The 20,836-nt window shown below is 33.2% G+C and overlaps 1 protein-coding gene across 7 annotated transcripts in view; it reads left to right on the top strand.

Moving 5' to 3' along the window:
• pnt (ETS transcription factor pointed) overlaps positions 1 to 20,836 on the top strand; it is a 504,008-nt gene that overhangs the window by 329,790 nt on the left and 153,382 nt on the right. For all 7 annotated transcript variants that reach the window (XM_076411200.1, XM_076411199.1, XM_076411202.1 and 4 more), the window contains one exon: positions 16,267 to 16,383. In XM_076411200.1, the coding sequence (XP_076267315.1) occupies positions 16,267 to 16,383 (117 nt within the window). The remainder of the gene's footprint in view (positions 1 to 16,266; positions 16,384 to 20,836) is intronic.

The following is a 20,836-nucleotide window of genomic DNA, read 5'->3' as shown; positions in this document are numbered from 1 at the left end:
GATTGGTATGCTAAGTTTAGACGTGGTGAAATGAGCACCGAAGACGGTGAACACCCAAAAGATGTTGTTACCGACAAAAACATTTAAAAAATCCACAAATTGATTTTGAATGACATTAAATTGAAATTGAATGAAATAGCAGACACTCTAAAGATATCAACTGAACGTGTACAGTATATGATTCATGAATATTTGGGTATGAGAAATTTCTGTGCAAAGAGGGTGCCGCGCGAGCTTACTTTTGACCAAAAATAACGACGACTTGATGACTTAGAGCAGTGTTTGAAAATCTAATAGAAGCGTAATAAACCTGAGTTTTTGCGTCGATATGTGACAATGGATGAAACATGACTCCATTATTTCACTCCAAAGACCCATCGACAGTTACCCGAGTGGACTGCATCCAATGAACCCTCTCCAAAGCATGGGAAAACGCAACAGTCGGCTGGTAAGGTTATTGCGTCTATATTTTGGGATGGGCATGGAATAATTTTCATTGACTACCTTGAAAAAGGAAAGACCACCTACAGCGACTATTACATAGCGTTATTGGACCATTTGAAGGACGAAATTGCCGAATAACGGCCGCATTTGAAGAAAAAGAAAGTGCTGCTTCACCAAGACAATGCGCCGTGTCACAAATCAGTGAAAACAATGGCAAAAATCCATGAATTGGGTTCGAATTGCTTCCTCATCCATCGTATTCTCCTGATCTGGCCCCCAATAACTATTTCCTGTTCTCAGATCTCAAAAGAATGTTCGCTGGAAAAAAAAATTTCGTCGAATGAAGAGGTGATGGCCTAAACTGAGGTCAATTTTGAAGCAAAGGACAAATCGTAGTACAAAAATGGTATCGAAAAGTGGGAGTCACTATAATCAGTGTATCATCCTTGAAGGGAATTATGTTGAATAAAAAAAATGGCAAAAAAATGTATTTTACTCTGGTAGGCCGGGGACTTTTCAATTGAACTGTTATATAGACGCTAGCCATAGAATGGTCAAAATAGGATTTTCCACATTCATTAATTTTCTTGTTTGATCTGCCCATCAAACACTTTTAGGCACTTGTGGGGATGCTGCTCCATCATATATCAATTGTCGGCTTTGTTTTGAATGATTTAAAAGTGGTGGTGCCAATGACAAAGAACCTCTTGAATAGCCCACATAGTTTAAATATAATGAATTGTACGACTTGTTGGAGGATCTTAGCTGATCTAGACGTAGATGCAGCTGTTTCTACACACAGATTGACTGAAAATTCTATTTTCAACCAATTAGCTGTCATGAATTTGTTGCTTGAAAAGAAAAGAAGATTTTTCTGTGGCTGGAAGTGGAAGTAATGGGTTAGTCATGGAGGGTCATCTACATGGACACTGAAGGTGACACAGGGAGGCGATTAGCAAGATGTGTGATCGAATGAAACTTGATAGTTCAGCTATCTCCTGATGTCACTTGAACATATTGAACGACCTATTATTGCAAAAGAGCCCAGAAATACCCAGTGACCCTATTGCATCCTCCTACATTTTTCCAATTTTTCTCAATGAATATATTGTTAAAGAGACACATTCAAGATTTTGATCAGATTACATGCAATCACATAATATTATTCAAACTTACAGGTATATTTCAAGTTGCAGTACAGACAGCTTCATGTGGATTCTTTTAAAAAATTATTGTGATATTGAATATGATGTATGTTCTAGTAGTTGCAAGAAGCTGTAGATCATTATAAGAGGCTATAGTTTGAAAAATAACTATTGAAAAAAAATCCCTCTACAAGCAAATAGGATAAAATCATTTTGCTTTATACTGCATTTATATTGCATATTTTGGTAAGTCCTTGAAACAAATATAAGCCGCATCAAAGTTGTTATATTTCTTCATTGAATTGTAATAATTGTTAAATGATCTAACAAGTATCACTTTGCTCTGTCAATTGCTTTTGACTGAGGATGTGTCAACATAGATGTCGTTTTTCCGTCATTCAGAATTATATTGAAATATTTTTTTCCAACCCAGTATATGAGCAAATTCCAAAAAACAGGCGCCATAATATTTCGGAACGACTGTTGTAATTTTAATATATTCGTTGTATCTTCTTACATTCAAGATCACACATTGTGGATATATCTGAAAGTCAGAAATAGGTATTTTAAATTTAAACTAGTTTCAAAAATTGGTATAACCGATCGAGAGCCACTAGTTTTTTTTCTATCTTTCTGGCAATTTACAGATTCCATGTCGAAAGAACGATGCATATTTTGAGGCTATCCACGAATGGATCCATTTTTGCCATTAACATAAGGAGTGAAGCGCTGGTCAGGTACATCGAAACAAGTAGTAATCTGGAGCAAGGTCTGGAGAATACGGCAGGTGGGGTAGCCCTTCCCATTTTAATTTTTTCAATTTTGTTTTCACCGTTTTTGCAACATTGGTGTGTCTTTGTTCGTATTTCGGCCAGTTTTCGCACAGTACTAGGCTCAAACGCATCAATTGTAGTCGACAGCGATTTCCATTGATGATCTAGACTTCGACTGCTCATAATATAATCACACCAAACAGATATATTGAATATTCGACTTTACTGTTGATTACGCTTATGATGTAGAAAACATTTCCAACTTCACCGCTTGAGCAGTACCCCAATCCAATATATATTGGTTTAAATTCATACGACACAAAATAGCTGGATCATTCTCATGTTCTTCAAATGCTTGGAAATGGTTTCTTGCATTACTGTCAACAATTCTGCGTATTTTTCTTGTGTTTTACACTGATCATCATCAAGTCTTCAATTTTTTTTTGGTTGTGTATAACGCTCTTTGTCTTCGGTTTCAAAATCACCACTTTTAAAATGTAGAAACCAATATGCAATTGTTATTCTTCACACAGCATTCGACGATCAAGATTCATCCGAATTTTTCATCAAATTGAAGTCAAAAAGTCACAAGAACGGTACAAATTCAGACATTTTCAACGCACTGAAAAAAAATTGGATAGAGACTTCAATATGAAGTTGGTTACGAATGCAGCCGATGCGATTTAATACACAGTAGCACCACCATTTCTTGTAAATTCTTTAAAATTCATTTATAGGTCAATAAAATCAACTATATAATACTAACCGAGCTTGATTATAAAAATATCAACTAAAATTATAATATAAAAAAATCAATAAATAATCTCGCCGGCTTGGTGGCGCAGTGGTGATAGGACGGTCCTCCTACTGTTGCGATAACCGCGGGTTCGAATCCTGTTGGGGAATGGTCGTAAATTTATGTTTGAGATTGTTTAAATTTTGGGATTGTCCTAGGCAAGAGTATAAAATCCGACAAGGAAAATGATACCAGTCACGCCAGTAACCAGGCTGATCACTCGGCAGTCGGTAGGCTTATGCTGAAGACCATAGTTCGGAACCCACGTTAAACTGTGGGTCCAGTCCAGATAAACCTATAGTTGGTAAAAGGAGATTTTAAAATATATTAAAAATAATAATAAAAATAAATAATCTCCAATATATCATAAAAAGATGGGAAAAGGATCAAAGTTCATAAATAATTGACATGTTGATATATTTGGGAAATACATACAGATGTATTTATCCCATGTATGATTTTCGAATTTCTTTTAGGATGATCTCTAAAAGTGTAACCACCTATTTACTTACAAGTGTGTAAGGATAATTTTAGAATAGCCCGCCTGACATCAGTGGCATGCCCATAAATTTAAATATTAATATTAATTATTTATTTATCAAAACGAAATCCCTCAAAAACAATCGATAATTTTGTTTCATTTTATTAAAAAAAAGCATTACTGATTGTTTGACCATCAACGTTTTATTAATATTATTAAACCTAAAACCGCAAGTTTATATTTGTATCACATTTTAATTTAATAATTAGTCATAATCTTTTAAATCGACTTTATTAAAAAAATACCATTTTTCCAACTGATTTTTAACTTTTGTTATGCGTTATCGGGGATCAAGTGGCCTTGAAACGGTTTGACATGAGACATAAAAACGTCGTTAATATTCCTCGGTTCACCGGGATTTATTGGGGATTTCTTCGTATCGTAAACATCACTTATCTCGAGTGTTTACCGCTAACTTAAGTTGGTGTAAATTTGAAGAAAACAGCTTTTTTGACAAACGCTCAAAAAGCAGCTGTTCCGTAGGGTTCGGCCGTGTTCGGAAGGTCCATTAATCCCGAACCGAAGGAACGTTGAGGCCCAACTGTTTTGAGAACTTAATGGTACGCCTTCTCTGTTGTTATTTGTTTTTTTTTTCTCTCTTCGCGAGGCAGAAGTTGTCGGAGACGAAACGGTATCGAATGTTTTCAACATATGACAAGTTAAAATGTCTCGTACATCTTCATCATGACATATGCTTAATGTCGGATTGTGACGTATGCTGGAACCAGCGACTAGATTAAAGGGTAGAACGGTAATAATTTATTGCTTGTCAGAAATGAAAAAGTGTTTTATTAGTGTCTTTGGGTAATTTTTACAATTTGTATTAATAGAAAATTGAATGAATTATATGAGTTTATATTCAACAATATAATTCTATTTTTTTCATACATTTACACGCATTTCTAGCAAAGCACGAATTATGTTATACAAAATTGAATATTCTTTAAGCAACACATTCAAAAGATATTTTTTCAGAAGAATTTTTGTCACCTACATATTGATATATTTCGATATTTTTGCAAGAAAATATCGACAGTTTTAAAATATAGTTTATTCAATAAAACTATAAATTCACATCATCAAAATTGATATCATCAAAACGTCGCAATGTTGTCGCATCAACTTTGCCTAATGCATATATTATCGAATGGTTTAATCTACACTTAATTATATAGCCAAAATAAGATGTAGGTTAGCCCTAACCCTCAAAAGATGCGTCTATAGCTTGACAGCTGTGGGATCATTAATTTGTGAATTATAGCATTTTGAGTGAAGCAACTTTTGTTATTATGAAAAAAATGAATAAAAAGGAATTTCGCATGTTGATGAAATACTGCTCTTTGAAGGAAAAAAATACTCTTGAATCAAAAACTTGACTTGATGCCGAGTTTCCAGACACTGCCCCAGGAAAATCAACCATCAAGGTAGTTATGCTAAGTTTAGACGTGGTGAAATGATCACCGAAGACGGTGAACGCAGTAGACGCCCAAAAGAGGTTGTTATCGACGAAAACATTAAAAAAATCCGCAAAATGATTTTGAATGACGTTAAATTGAAATTGAATGAAATTGCAGACATTCTAAAAATATCAACTGAACATGTACATCCTATCATTCACGAATATTTGGGTACAAGAAAACTCTATGCAAAGTGGGTGCCGCGCGAGCTCACTTTTGACCAAAAACAACGACGTGTTGATGATTCGAAGCAGTGTTTGAAGATGATCAAGCGTAATAAACCCGAGTTTTTGCGTCGATATGTGACAGTGGATGTTTGAAGGACGAAATCGCCTAAAAACGGCCGTATTTGAAGAAAAAGAAAGTGCTGCTTCACCAAGATAATGCACCGTGTCAGTGAAAACGGGGGCAAAAATCCATGAATTGGGCTTTGAATTGCTTCCTCATCCTCCGTATTCTCCAGATCTGGTCCCCAGCAATTATTTCCTGTTCTCAAATCTCAAAATAATGCTCGCTGGGAAGAAATTTTCGTCGAATGAAGAGGTGACCGCCGAAACTCAGGCCTATTTTGGACAAATCGTACTACAAAAATGGTATCGAAAAGTTGGAGGGTCGCTATAATCAGTGTATCACCCCTGAAAGGAATTATGTTGAATAACAAAAACTAATTTTACCAAAAAAATGTGTTTTACTATAGTAGGCCGGAGACTTTTCAATTGATCTGTTACAAGTTAATGTATTACTAATCTTCTCGTGTATACGAGTATAAATATGTCACTATGTATTTCCCAAACTATAGTGACTCTGAGAGTAACAATTATTCACTATACAAGTTCGTGTGTTTTGGCTCGCTCGAATGTTCTCGTGTTGGCCAGTAGCTATGTTACTTATACGTTACTGTGATTTAACAAATTATTTCATGCTTTAGGGCGCAATCTTGGATAATTTTGTAAATTCATTTGATTATGACCTAGATGGTTATGTAATGAGAAGCGTTGGATTACCAGTTTTGGTTTGATAATTGAGTGCAAATTGGCGTTATGATTAACTGATAAGCCAATCTCTTTTATTTTAAGTCAAGTTGAGAGTATCGTCCAACTGACTGGTACAGTTGCTTGCATCTGATCTACTGTACTTTTTATCTAACATATGTATGGATGTCGAGATATTTAGCTGATTCTATTTAAGGAATTGGACATCCGTCGAGTGATATAATTTGGTTTTTCTCGCTTCACCGCAACGCAAGACTAACATGGACAGATCTGGAGCTATTAAGCTGTATTCCTAATACATCTGTACATCTGGTTGATTGCCACTTGTGCTTTTTTAATAACTGTGTCGTCGGCAAATGTTCCAAGTGCTGTTTCTTTTGTTATTAGGATATCAGCAGAGTGGTCCCAAGACTACTCTGGGGAACTTCAGCCGAAATAGGTTTAAGGGTTGGGAATGAAAAATTACTCCAGCAGTTAACAATAATTTAACGGTAGCAATTTATTAATCTTGTAGATTAGTCGGAAATGCCATATTCGTTCACAAGTTTGTAAGACATCCAGGAATATTGCAGGGCAGTATTTTTTTCCAAATCAGATTTACAGCTACATCGGGCTAATAAATAGGATTTATATCTGTACCATACGGTTGAAATACATTAACTAAATTTTCTCCGAATAATTGAGCTTTTTCATCGTTGAGTCGAACCCATTCATTTCGGTAATTTTTGACAGGCGATACTTTAATAATTATATTCTAATATAATATTATATTCTTTAATCTTGATTTGCCCGATTACTAATTCTATTAAATATTGTATTGTCTTCAGTATTTCTGATTCTATGTCGTACTCTTGGCTTTTCGTCTTTATTTTATCAATTCACTAATTTCAATAGGGTAATTTATTTAATATTCTAATTTCTCTCTTGATGTTGAGGTAGATTCTTTTGCAGCTGATCGAAATTGTTCAATTATATTTCGGCTTCAGGGCTTTGCTGCTCAAGATTTTCTATACTTTCAAGACTTACGGTTACACTGATTTATTTCATGATTAAGTCTAGATCCGTTATAATATCCGACCTGTTCTGCCTGTTTGTCTTGTTTTTTAAACATAATTATTTGCGGAACATGCTTCAGTCTCACACAGGCATTGAATATGTATGCAAACATGATGATTGCTTTTCGTATCAGCTCTGTCAATAACCCAGAAATATCATCATTTACAGCCTTTTTAAGATTGAGGTTGTTATCAATTTCCATGGCAACTTCCATTGGGGTAATTAGATTTATATGTATATCGGGCTGATAAACAGGAGTTGTATCCATTGTAGATGATATATCATTCGGCTGGAATGCCCTAGCTAAATCTTGTGGGAATAATTCAGCTTTTTCGTCGTTGCGTCGATCTCATTCATTTTGACCAGTTTTAACAGGCGATACTATTTCATACGAAGGTTACAAGTATCCGGATATAAGTTATCAATATCATTATTTGCCCATCATTTACTGGATAAAAAAATGTTATTCGTAAAGTTACGAATGACCTAAACCTGAAGCATCCCATTCCACTAATTCGAGAGGTAATAGAGGATGTGCCCGAAGCAATTCAACAGCGTCAGTCGCACGCGATGAAACCGGAAACACGGTTGACAAGACGGACAATTTAAAATCTTCATCAGTCCAACGGATAAAAAAACTAATAGGGAATTTTCAATAAAAACGCTTTGGCATAACCTACGTGACAAATATCGAGGCACGTACGGTACCCGTGCCTAACCGACAGTTGTCTAGACGTGATCATTCCTCCTCCTGCCATCTTCCACTCTTCGGCCACCTCCCCGGCATACCAATGAATGGCGGATAAATCCAACGTTTCTAACCTCCAGTCATGGTATCGACGACGACCAAAACGACCATGACGGGACGTTTAGCCGTCAGCTGACCGACTTAACCGACGGTGACGCGGACGGGGTCTAAAGCCGGCCGGTTAGCTCGCCTACATTTTCCTAATTTCAAATTCGGACCGTGTCGGGATTCTTATTTGTCGACAACAAATCCATTCATGGAATCTGATGGTTGCGTTTCGGGACGTGGCGAGGTTCCATTCAATAGCTGACCGTTCGCTATCATTGAAAAAGTAATAGAGAGTCTTGTCGCCGATATACCAGCTAATAAATTAACGATAAAGAGCGGATAGGACTAATTTACTAGGCACTACAACAACTATTTTATTTAAGGAAAGAAGAGATTGTTCTTGAACGGCGTTACAAAATGACATTGACGATTTAAATCATTGTGAAAATAACCCAAACTGCCTATGCTTAGACGTCTTCCTAATCATCACCATTCGGTCACATAAGCACCCTGCCCTGTCTTCGAATGATCATAAACCAGACCCGTTAAAGCCAGGTGCAAAATGGGAGTCAGCTTGGTGAGGTGACGCAGTGAGAGCCACGACGAGTGTACAGGGGATATACACATACACACGCCGAAATAGACGACAGAAAAAAACCTATACAAGCTTCGATTGGCTAAAACTGCACATACGCACTCTAATCTAGCCTGAGACTTTTCACAACTACACGTCCTTTTCTATATACGCCTTGTTGTTTACCACAGTTGTGATTAGAAATCATTTTTAGGTTAATTTTGTATTTATAGGCAAAATTAGAGGCAGATAATTGCGAAAATAAGTGTATCAGGTATGAATTATGAGCCAAATATCATTTTATAACTAGTTTTGTTGATTCTTATGGAACAGAGGATACATTTTTATGTTAGATAATATGATGTCCCAAATCTCGCCGTGACTCACGATGCGTCATTATATAACACATCCCTCCTAACAGCAGGACAAAGATGGACGTAGTCGTTGTCCTATCTGGACACCTTATATTTCTATTAAAATTAAGTCTGAGTATCGGCTGTAGCTTAGTCCGTCAGTTTGCCTTTGAAGATCTTGAACATGACACTGTTTCTACCCAAAATTTCATGGTATAGAGGGAATGGTTTTCCAAGTTTTGGTGACTCCAGATTCTAATAATCTACGGCTAAGAAACTGAGTTACTACAATCTGCTTTTGGTGGCCGTTCACCTTAAACTGAAAGATTTTGTCTAAATACCAGTTTAAAGTCGGTGCCGATCTCAAACAATACAAAAATAATAATAAAATTTTGTGACATATACACAAAATTTAATTACGAATAAAACAATACTCTTCCTACTGTTGCGATAGCCGCGGGTCCTGCTGGGGCCTGGTCGTAAATTTATGTTTGTGTAAAATCCGACAAGGAAAATGATCCCAGTCACGCCAATAACCAGGCTGGGTAAGACCGGATGTCTTCTGGGATGATTTCTAAAGTTGGTCACTCGCCAGTCGGTAAGCTTAATGCTGAGGACCGTGGTTCGGAGCCCACGTTAAACTTTAGGCCCAGTCCAGATAAACCCATGGTTGGTAAAAGGAGACTTTAAAATATATTTAAAAAACAATAATTTGTTGCTCGTACAGACTTCAACCTGATCAGTTGGTAGTAGTAAAATTAATATTGTAAATAAATAAATAGGTTTAGCTAGGTATTAAGCTAAATTGTGTGTATATAGTAGAATATAAAATACGTGTAGTAGATAGGTTAAATAAGGTATTTGTTTATTTTTATTTAGTTTGATTATTTTTAACTTTTTAGTGAGTTCCTTATTTATTTTTTGATGTCGGTTTAATTTTTTTGTTAAAATATTTTATTCCTTATCTAAGTCCATTCTTACAAAAATTCTATCTAAAAATCTATACGACCCATCTCTTTTACAATGAGATTAGAATATTTATATTTAATGTTATATACATGGGGATAAATGTTAATATTAAGGTCATCAAGTGACTCACTTATTGGTTACACCTCATTATTTGCTAGAAAGTAAATATTTACAATCTATTAATGTAATTTGTAATGTATCCAGTAAACATTTACAATTTATTATATAACATAATATGGTAATAAACATCGTCAGTTATGAATTTCTTCAATAAGCGTAATTATTTAAAAGCTGCGTAATTTTTAAGTAAAAAAATATCAATATATCTTTTTGAATACTAATATTTAACGAAAAGGAAGAATGGGCCAATAACTCTTGCTTTTTCATCAGGATGCGTCTTCTCACAAAGTTTGGGATCTTGGTTAGTTTTTTAAATCAATTTATTTCATCGATAATTCCATAATTGCTCTGCGTCTATTTTTGCTTCGTCTTTGGATTTGTATTTCATTCATATTTTGGTCTATTTAGGAGAGTAAAACCAAATCGAACGTCTTTAGAAGCTTACATGTATTTTTATCAGCTATTGGAGAGTACCAATGGAAGCAAATGTTGAATTGTCATTTGATCGAACTATGATATATCATAACTATCGATGACAAATGGATCTACTAATGACAATTCCAAGGATAAAAGATCATAGGCTAATCCAGGAGAATCTAGATCAACACCATAGTGTAATATTCATGGTCATAAAGTCTTGCTATGCATATGATGGGATCAGCAATGCGTATTGTTTTATGAGCTACTAAAACTCAATATAACTGTTACTGCAGATATTTACCAACGTCATTTGTATATGGTCTATTTTGATGCTACCTATGACATCAAAATTATTTAAGAAACTGCTGTTAAAACGCATTAAACTATTTATAGAAATACCACATATCCAGTTTGGATTTAGAAGTCACCATTCGACAATCGACCAAGTGCACAGAGTAACAGCGGTTCAGCAATACAGCTACTGGACAATACGCAAGAAATCAGAAGATTGAAGCGAACCAAACCAGTTTAGTGTATAAGTGTAGTTCTAAGTTTAGCTTAAGTAGATTAGTTTTATTTTAATATGAGAAATATATATTCATATATTAATGTCATACATGCCTTGCTTGTATATTAATGCAAGTACAACAAAATAGTAGTAATAAATTAATTTATAAATTAATATTGTACTAAGCATATCGAATATAAGATGTAATTAAAAAAAAAATTGAATAAATTGAACATTTAGTTGCAAGAAAGACCAACAACAGCGGGTAACAGACGCAAAGTAATCCTCTTGTACCAATTTTTCTCAATAAATGCCTTCTTAAACTGAAAAATGTATCAGAATACATGCAAACACCTAATAATTAGCAAATATCCTCTATCTTATATGCGAATGTCATCTTAGTATAACAATTTTGGTTAAAATAATATATATATATATATATATATATATATATATATATATATATATATATATATATATATATATATATACTACTATGGGGATCAATCACAATACAATGGATCAACTTATTTTTTTGTAATTAAAGGAACTAACTAAGAATTAAGAAATAATCCAACTTAGATTTTGAACACAAAAAAACATTTTAAAATAATATATGTACATAACAAACGTTGTAATAACTAAGTAGAAATAAACAAAAATCTTATTTAACCTAACTACTATACGTACTTTATATTCTGCTATACAAACACTTTAGCCTAATAGCTACTTAAACCTATTTGTCAATTTTCCTTATTATTTAAACCACTATCAACTGACTACTTTGAAGTCGTCACCTCAGCAATAACATTATACACAAATAACTGATTATTTTGGATAAAAAATATGTGAAAACTTTGTACGTGCCTTAGAGATTTGAGTGTTTCCCTCCATTTCCCCCTCTTCCCAACACTTCCAGCCGAACATAGAACCTCATTATTTTTCGAAGTCGGTTGAAAATAATATAAGCTGCAGAAAACTTCTAGTTACATTTCGTTTCAGTTTAATTATTCAACCTTTTCTGTATACATTATATTTCACTCTATTCCAAATACTAATTATAATCAGGATTAATCGAAACAAACAATATTAACCGATATAATTACGTACATTAAATACATAAGAGACTCTTAAAGCTTTTATCCTAAATTACATCACTTAACCATTGATTGCAATCAATCAGCCACACGACTACCGTATTCTGGCTACTTCAGTTTCTACACTTCATCAGTCTTACTATCAGTTAAAAATTAGTTCCCGAATGTGTCATCCCCACAAAATGACTTTATTCAAAAACTATTCATAAAACTTGCCCGTATGTTACGAAAATGGTTCAAAAAAGAACACATACTTCAAACAATTGTTATTGTGTTACACTGAAAGCGTCTGTCGTACCTCTGAGAACATCTATTATGTCTTAATTTATTCAATTACATCAATTAATAACCACTGCTTTTGTCACTTTATGTATGCCCTATTAGTCCGCGCTTTTTAACATCGTACTTCACCATTTATTATATTGTAAACCAATATAGCATGGCTGTAACAAAGAGATCGTTCTGTTTGTCAATAAAAACCCACTAAATATATCTTAAAATGATTTTCATTCGATAATATATTACCATATAGAAATGGCCAACATCTATACTTGTTAACGAAGATATCTGTTAAGTATTAAAAGTACTTGAGGCGTTGAGTACTATTGAAAAGTTATGATGAATAGACAATAAGAACAACAAACAACAAGAATAAGACTTCATCGATAAAAAGGTGTGATTCTTGAATTACTCATTATATAAAGTGCCTTTGAGCTTTATTTTTTGTACTGACTAATCTTTGAAAAACTATTCCATTCTAACGCATTTACTATTTCTAAAAAATATATTATTTCTGTAAGAAATAAATGTCTTAAAAGGCATCTTATAAAATAAGATACTGCTATGAATCTATAATAATAATAATGCTATGAATCCTTAAATAAACATGTTGGTATTGGAGCTTATTATCTTTACGATGAATGAGATGAATGATCCTATATTCTCATATATGTCTCATTGGGACATATATGGGTAAAATTACGAAGTATTAATATAAACAACTTTTAAATAACTTAACCAGATTGTTAAATTCGATGGTTTTGACATAAAAATACAGTTTTACAGTAATATTATTGATGCGTATAGAGATAATTTACCGTATAGAGATGAAAATCATGGAACGATATTCGTCATTTATTTTGTCGTGTGATCTATCTGCTGCGGAAGTTCATCAAACACTTTTAGATACTTATGGTAACGCTGCTGCATGATTGTCGGTTTTGATTTCAACGATTCAAGAGTTGCCAATGACAAATAACTGTTTGGAAGACCAAAAAAGTACTAAGACATCTTTCAGATAGCTTAACAATTGATGAATCGTACTCAATCGTATCACAATTGAAGCTATATGTACGTTTACAAAAGAAAGACCAAGACGGAGGGAATCTTTGAAAAGCTATTTTATTCTAACGCATTTACTATTTCTAAAAATATATTACTTCTGCAAGAAATAAATATCTTAAAAGGCATCTTTAAATGATTGAAAAAATATCGATATATATCACCGTTTAAAAGTGTTTTTAAATACACTGTACTATATTTAGCTGTGATAAATAAAATACTGCTATGAATCCTTAAATAAATATGTTGGTATTGGAACTTATTATTTTTACGACTGTCTTTATAATATAAATCAATATTTTAAATACAGGTTAATGATTTAAGCCCACAAAATGGCAAAAATTAAGAGATTTATCTTCTAAGTATATATCTGTACTTTGAGCCATGAAGGGCATTATATGCACCAGGTTGTAGAAAAGGTCGGAGTTTCATGTAGGATAAATATGGCATATATATCAACCTTTTTGAAATGAGTGATTAACATACAGAAGACTTTATTTTATTCAGTAATTATATACTTAATTGTTGGTTTGTATACTTATTGAGGAAGAAAATAAAATGGTTTGTCTATTTTGTCTTTTTTGAAGTCCTATATACGGTGATAGATACCTACTGCGTGGTTAGATGTCGTAGTGATATTTTGAATCCTGAGATCGGTGTCCTGGTGAAAATATTACGAATATTCATAGTGTCTTAATTTTAATCGATATTAATTAAATTGAAAAAGAATAATTATCATATATTTTTATAATAATGTATATGGCAAAACGGTATTTTGATTTTTCAGGTGGCACAATCATATTTGGTGCATACTTTAGATACTCTTTTGTTAACATAAATTATCACAAATTCTTATTCGGCTCCCTGTTTATTTTCACATTATATTATTTTTATCGCTACATAATAAAATTTTTATGAGGTATCTAATTTAAAATACAGATTTTTATTGTATTATATTTTATTAGATACAGAAATTTTACTTCTTATTTCTGGGGGATGTCTCAACTTTTATTAACGTCAGCTAGATGGCACAATCATTTTTGGGACTAATATCAAATGCTTATTATCTCAAAAATCATCACAATCTATTTCCAGCTTCTTGTTTCTTGTTTTTTTCTTTTTTATTTTTTTTTCTGGCTATATTAATCTTTATTTTTAATTGACATTAGTTACGATAATCATCGTACATTGTGCAGGTTTTGTGCAGTCATATTTTAGACACGACACATTGAATCCAATCTACGTTAGATTTTTGTTTTTTCAAAATCTTTGAAACATTTTAAACATTCGTTTGCCCCATTCCGGGATGGGTGTGACTCATTCAAATGAGTTTCATCTCTTTAATTTAAAACTTGACCTATTTGTTTTATTGCCTGTATTTTGCGAACAAGACGCTAAATTGTGTTTTGGTTATTCACATTCTTAGCCTGATTTATTTTTCTATTTCTCAATTCTATAGCTCTCTGTTCCTTTGTCTTTTTCATAATAACATTAGGTTCGTTTTCTATTTAAGAATAATTATCGAACATTGTGTTTCATATCTCGGGTTACAGGAAGCACAGCAGTCTCTAATCATAGATAATCTCTAATCATAAAAACATAATAGAAAATACATCAGGAAATTACTAATCCTTCTGGAATCAATTTAATTGATCGAAATTTTGTTTTTCAACAAAACACTGGCCATAAACCCTAAGCATTCGCCAAAATTATGTCATGGATTAATAGAGCAAAAACGAATAGAAAAATGTTGGAAATAATGATAAGGCTGTCATATTCGCCAGAACAATGAAGAATCGAAGCTCATCTAAATCAGCTCAACATAGAGAATACTTACTAAGTGAATATAAGAAACGGGATTCGGAGTACTTAAATTTTTTTCATTGAGTACTTTACGTGTTTTTATCATCTCCTAAGACGCCAACAATCTGCCCGTGGGCAATAAGTATTATTATATGATTTCATTTATATAATATAACCATCCTGACGTGTATGTTAGAAGATCAGTTCAGTTTAAGTGATCTACTGTACAACTTATAATCTAAATCTTTCTAGCTTATTCTAGAGATTATTAAATCTCACTCTATGTGTCTATTAATCAGTTCATATGGTTGTTTGCGTTTAAGCCTACGCACTTCACTTTCATCGGGCACATTTAACACTTTGGCGTACGTACTATGGGGCATCAATGATAACTCGCAAAACTTTATTCTGGAACCTCTGGAGGATATCTATATTAGATTTGCTAGTAATACCCCACGGTTCAATACCATAGGTCCAAATGGGCCTAAGTATCGACTTGTATAGTGAAACCTCGTTATCTAATGATAATTTAGATTTACGCCCAGCCAGTACATTTAGTTTAGTTTAACCCCAAGCGCTGTTTGCGTTTTGTCACTATATGTTTTTTCTATATCAAACGTCGATCGAAATGCATTCCCGGATATTTAACGTTCTCTGCTTGCAAAAGTTCATGATTATTCATTTTTACTGAGGGACATGTTTTTCTACAAATGAATGTCACATGGGTTGATTTTGTCACATTTGCTTTGATACGCCACGTTTCCAACCACAGTTCGACTTTATTAAGATGAAGTTGGAGGTTTCTTGTGGCTGATATTGGATCCTCGTGTGATGATAAAACCGCTCTATCGGCAGCATTTGTTGCAACAGTAGTGTTTCTTGAGGTCGGTAAGTCAGCTATATATATTAAATATAACAATTGACCAAGAACACTGCCCTGCGGATCACCCGGATATATTGAAAAGTAAAACAAACTTAAAATTTATTTATTTTTTCAATTTCTACTAAATATATTTAATTAACTTTAACTAAATGTTAATTGATTGTTTGATTTGATAATATTTGACTTTTCATTTTGCAGATATCCCTACGCAAGTGCCGCCACTTACGCCAGGGACAAACAAGACAATGGCTGATGCCCTCAAAGCATCATTTGCCTCTTGGGAGAAGGAGCAGCAAAGGCTGGGGATTCCCAAAGGTAAGTTGTCAAAATTTGATATTATAATGTACTTGTTTAAATAGAAAATATTTCAATTTAGTTCCAATTTTTTGTAAAAATATTCAGTTATTTTCTATATTAGTGTTATAACGTTTAGCTATTTGCATAATAACTCGATGATTGCTATAAAAAGGTCACAAATAAACGGAGAATTCTCTAGGATAGATCTCTGTACGATGGACAAGACGTTTGTGTCGACACAAGACCATAAAAAAAAGGAAAAGGAACTTGCTGTGACTCACTTCAACAGGTTCATTATGCAAGTGTAACAGTATTCACATTAATTATAAAACTGACTTATAAATTAGTTGCAAAACATATGACGGCGGAAACTGATTTCAGAAAGTTCATTCGAGCAAAGTCATCGGTTTCCTTCCTAAATCGATTTTATTTTGACTTCGTCGCTAATTAAATAGGATAAAACGTTCGAATTTTAATTAATCCAGTTTCTGTTGCTTCGATATTCATCTCGCACCTTTCTACCTCTAACAGTATTTTGATAATTATTTGTCTCTTCCTCTGGAATATCTTTTTTTTATCTATTTTTATATCAAATTTGACTTTTGTTTTATTTGTGATATGAAAAATACTAATGTAAATGAATTAATATTACCAAATATAACAGGTCAATTGAAAAGTCCCTGGCCTACCATAGTAAAACACATTTTTTTTGACAAAATTGGGTGATACACTGATTATAGCGACCCTCCAACTTTTCGATACCATTCTTGTAGTACGATTTGTCCTTTGCTTCAAAATAGGCATCAGTTTCGGCGATCACCTCTTCATTCGACGAAAATTTATTCCCAGCGAGCATTCTTTTGAGATCTGAGAGTAAGAAATAGTCGCCGGGGTCCAGATCTGGAGATTACGGAGGATGATGTTTTCACTGACTTCTGACGATGCATTTTCTTCAAATACGGCCGTTTTTTGGCGATTTTGTCCTTCAAACGGTCCAATAGCGCTATGTAATAGTCGTTCTTGATGATCCTTCCTTTTTGAAGGTAGTCAATGAAAATTATTCCATGCGCATCCCAAAATACAGACGCCATAACCTTGCCAGCGGACTGTTGTGTTTTCCCACGCTTTGTAGCGGGTTTATCGTGTGCAGTCATGTTTTCATTCATTGTCACATATCGACGTAGAAACTCGAGCTTATTACACTTGATCATCTTCAAACGCTGCTCCGAATCATCAACTCGTTGTTTTTGGTCAAAAGTGAGCTCGCGCGATACCCACTTTGCACAGAGCTTCCTCATACCCAAATATTCGTGAATGATATTATGTACACCTTCAGTTGATACCTTTGGAATGTCTGCTATTTCATTCAATTTCAATTTACGGTCATTCAAAATCATTTTGTGGATTTTTTAAATGTTTTCGTCGGTAACAGCCTCTTTTGGCCGCCCACAGCGTTCACCGTCTTCTGTGCTCATTATTTCACCACGTCTAAACTTAGCATACCAATGCTTGATGGTTGATTTTCCTGCAGTAGTGTCCAAAAACTCGGCATTAAGCCAAGTCAAAAAGCAATATGTTATCACCATGCTAAATTCCTTTTTATCCATTTTTTCACAATAACAAAAGTTGCTTCACTCAAAATGCTACAATTCACAAACTAATGATCGGACAGCTGTCAAATTAATACACTCGTCTTTTGAGGGTTAGGCTGGTATGTATAGAAGCGCCATCTATGTACCAAGCCGGGCACTTTTCAATTGACCTGTTATCATTAAAATCGTATATTAATTATATACTTGCCTTTAGTTGTTTCTACTCTTATCAGCTTGTCTTTGTAAATATCAGCATTAGATCATAATTCCGAAAGGATTACATGTGTTATTATAGATAATGTTTTCTCCAATTACTCCATATCATTTTAATATAAGGACGAATATATACTATTCTGTACCCATATTGTTCAGTCATCTAATTTACACTCTTCTCTACAGTCTATTTATAAAAATTTAAATTACATAAAATATTTCGGAACGTTTTATTTATATTTAAATAATGTTTTCAAATATTTGAGATAATGCAAACTATGGAATAACAATGATAAATAGTTCACTCTTTAACATGATATCTTCAAATTTTAATGCATGTCTTACAAGCCATTCCTTAATTACGACCTTTATCATTTTATGAAACACTTAAATTTCAATCTCCTATCACTCCTGATTTTCTTATATTTGGTTGAACTATAGTAGGGTTAGGCCTTTGTGAATATAGAAATTAATGTTACAAACTTAAAAATTAAGCGTATTTAATGTTTCTTATATTGTGGTTGATCGAAACAATTTATAATCAAGAGGAACAAAGTTTGGTAAATACAATTTGTAGTGAGACATTTTTGCGAATTTTACTCCAACGTTATTATATTGCAAAGTATCACACGTCGTGTTTGTTGTAAAATGGCATATAATAAAAAGTAAATCTTGATAAATCCTTGACCTGAATATGGTTAAAGAAATATCTGATGTGATATATTACATCATTCACATACAGTATTACTCACAGTCGTTGTAAACTCAATCATTATTTTCTGTACATTCTTTCTGAATTTTATTATTTAACTATATCTTACTAAATTACTGAATGTAATGAAAGCGAAATTACCAGGAGAACACCATAGATATTAATATATTTTTAATAGATCAAATTAATTAAGCCATAGGAATTCATTGTAATAGGATAATTGATTTAAACTGTTCCAACAACAATTTCTCATGATATTTTGTTCAATACAATAATTTACGTAGCAATGCAATTAATTAAGTAACCATTTTTGTTTTAAACTCTATTTAATTCAATTAAAGGTATTTAGGAAAAAATATATTCCCAAGCTTTCCTTACCTTTTAAGTTTTAACAGGTCCCATGTTCACCATGTTTTCGCTAATGTTTGTTATAATTATTAATTTCTAGTCATCAAAACTACTATTGCATGCATCTCATTAGTTGTGAGATATAATCTACAGATTAATAGTAATAGACAACAAACCACTACCATGAATTATATAATTTATTATAATAAGTCAATGTTTTCTGCGAAGTTCTCTTTCAATATCATTATGTCTGATTCGATTAAATAAGTTTGAATCATCTATTATTGCAGTAACTTCGCTCTTGGCCATGATACGAAAAGAGTATGATATTTATTTTTAAATGAATTCTCACTAAAGATGATTGTTGTTTATATGCAATCAGTTATTGCTAAATAAGTATCGCCCATCACATCTGCGACATATATTGGTAAAATTGCGAAATATTAATATAAACAACTGTTAAATAACTTAACCAAATTGTTAAATTCGATGGTTTTGACATATAAATACAGTTTTTTAGTATTATTGGTGCGTATAGAGATGATTTACCGTATAGAGATGATAATCATGGAACGATATCCATCATTTATTTTGTTGTTTGATTTTAAATCTGCTGCGGAAGTTCTTCAAGCACTTTTAGATTCTTATGGTAACCCTACTCGATCATAACCCAATTGTCGGTTTTGATTTTAGTGATTCAAAAGTTGCCAGTGACAAATAACTGCTTGGTAGACCAACAAAAAGTACTAAAACATCTTTCAGATAGCTTAACAATTGGTAAATCAGCTATATGTACGTTTACATAGGAAAGATCCAAAAGGAGAGAAAAGGGCTATCGCACAAAATGTAATTTCGAACCGTCCCAATATCGCAGTTTTTTTGCTTGACAGACAAAAAACGAAGAACTTTCTGGGGTGAGTTGTAAGTAGAAGATTTTGTAGATTTACTATGATAATTCTAAGCAAAAGGATATATATAGAAGCGGAATATAGGCCATAAAATCTGTGCATATGGTGGACTCAGTAAGGTGAGGATATTACAAGCTACTGCAACCGAATAAAACCGTTACTGTAGATGTCTACTACATGTTACTACTGAGGTTACTTGAATTTTACGACGTATTTTTCCCAATAGTAGCGTATTGTTGCAAGAGCAACAATAGCGAGTAAAAGGCGCAACGTCAAAGTGAAGAAATTATCATAATATATGCAAGCACTTATTAAATATTCTGTATAGGCTTTGGTGCTTTTAACAGCATTCATCTGAAATCATTACCTGGTACCGAAATATCCTGAGCAGTTTTGCTTTACTGCATAGTTACTTCATGATATGTTGTAGAAGTTTCATCTAATTTTGTTACATTATACATTATAACAATAAAATAATGCATGCTAATGCAAAAATAATCATAACTTATGTAAATGATTGGTTACTCTTTCCATATATGCTTAAAATAATTTAATAAAATAATATACCCCAACATTGCAGCCCATACGGTCACTTTAAGCGAATAATGGCTTCCTGATGCTTGCATCTCGAATGCGTTGCACTCCAATAGCCACAGCTCTGTTTATTTACGTGTCCATTAAGATGAAAATGAGATTCA

The sequence above is a fragment of the Rhynchophorus ferrugineus genome, unplaced genomic scaffold (assembly GCF_030347505.1).
Source record: "Rhynchophorus ferrugineus isolate W39M unplaced genomic scaffold, kcgeb_rfMv2 rfM8, whole genome shotgun sequence".
NCBI classification, from domain to species: domain Eukaryota; kingdom Metazoa; phylum Arthropoda; class Insecta; order Coleoptera; family Curculionidae; genus Rhynchophorus; species Rhynchophorus ferrugineus.
The sequence above is the reverse complement of the archived record's forward strand: the minus strand, read 5'-3'. Positions and strand labels throughout refer to the sequence as shown.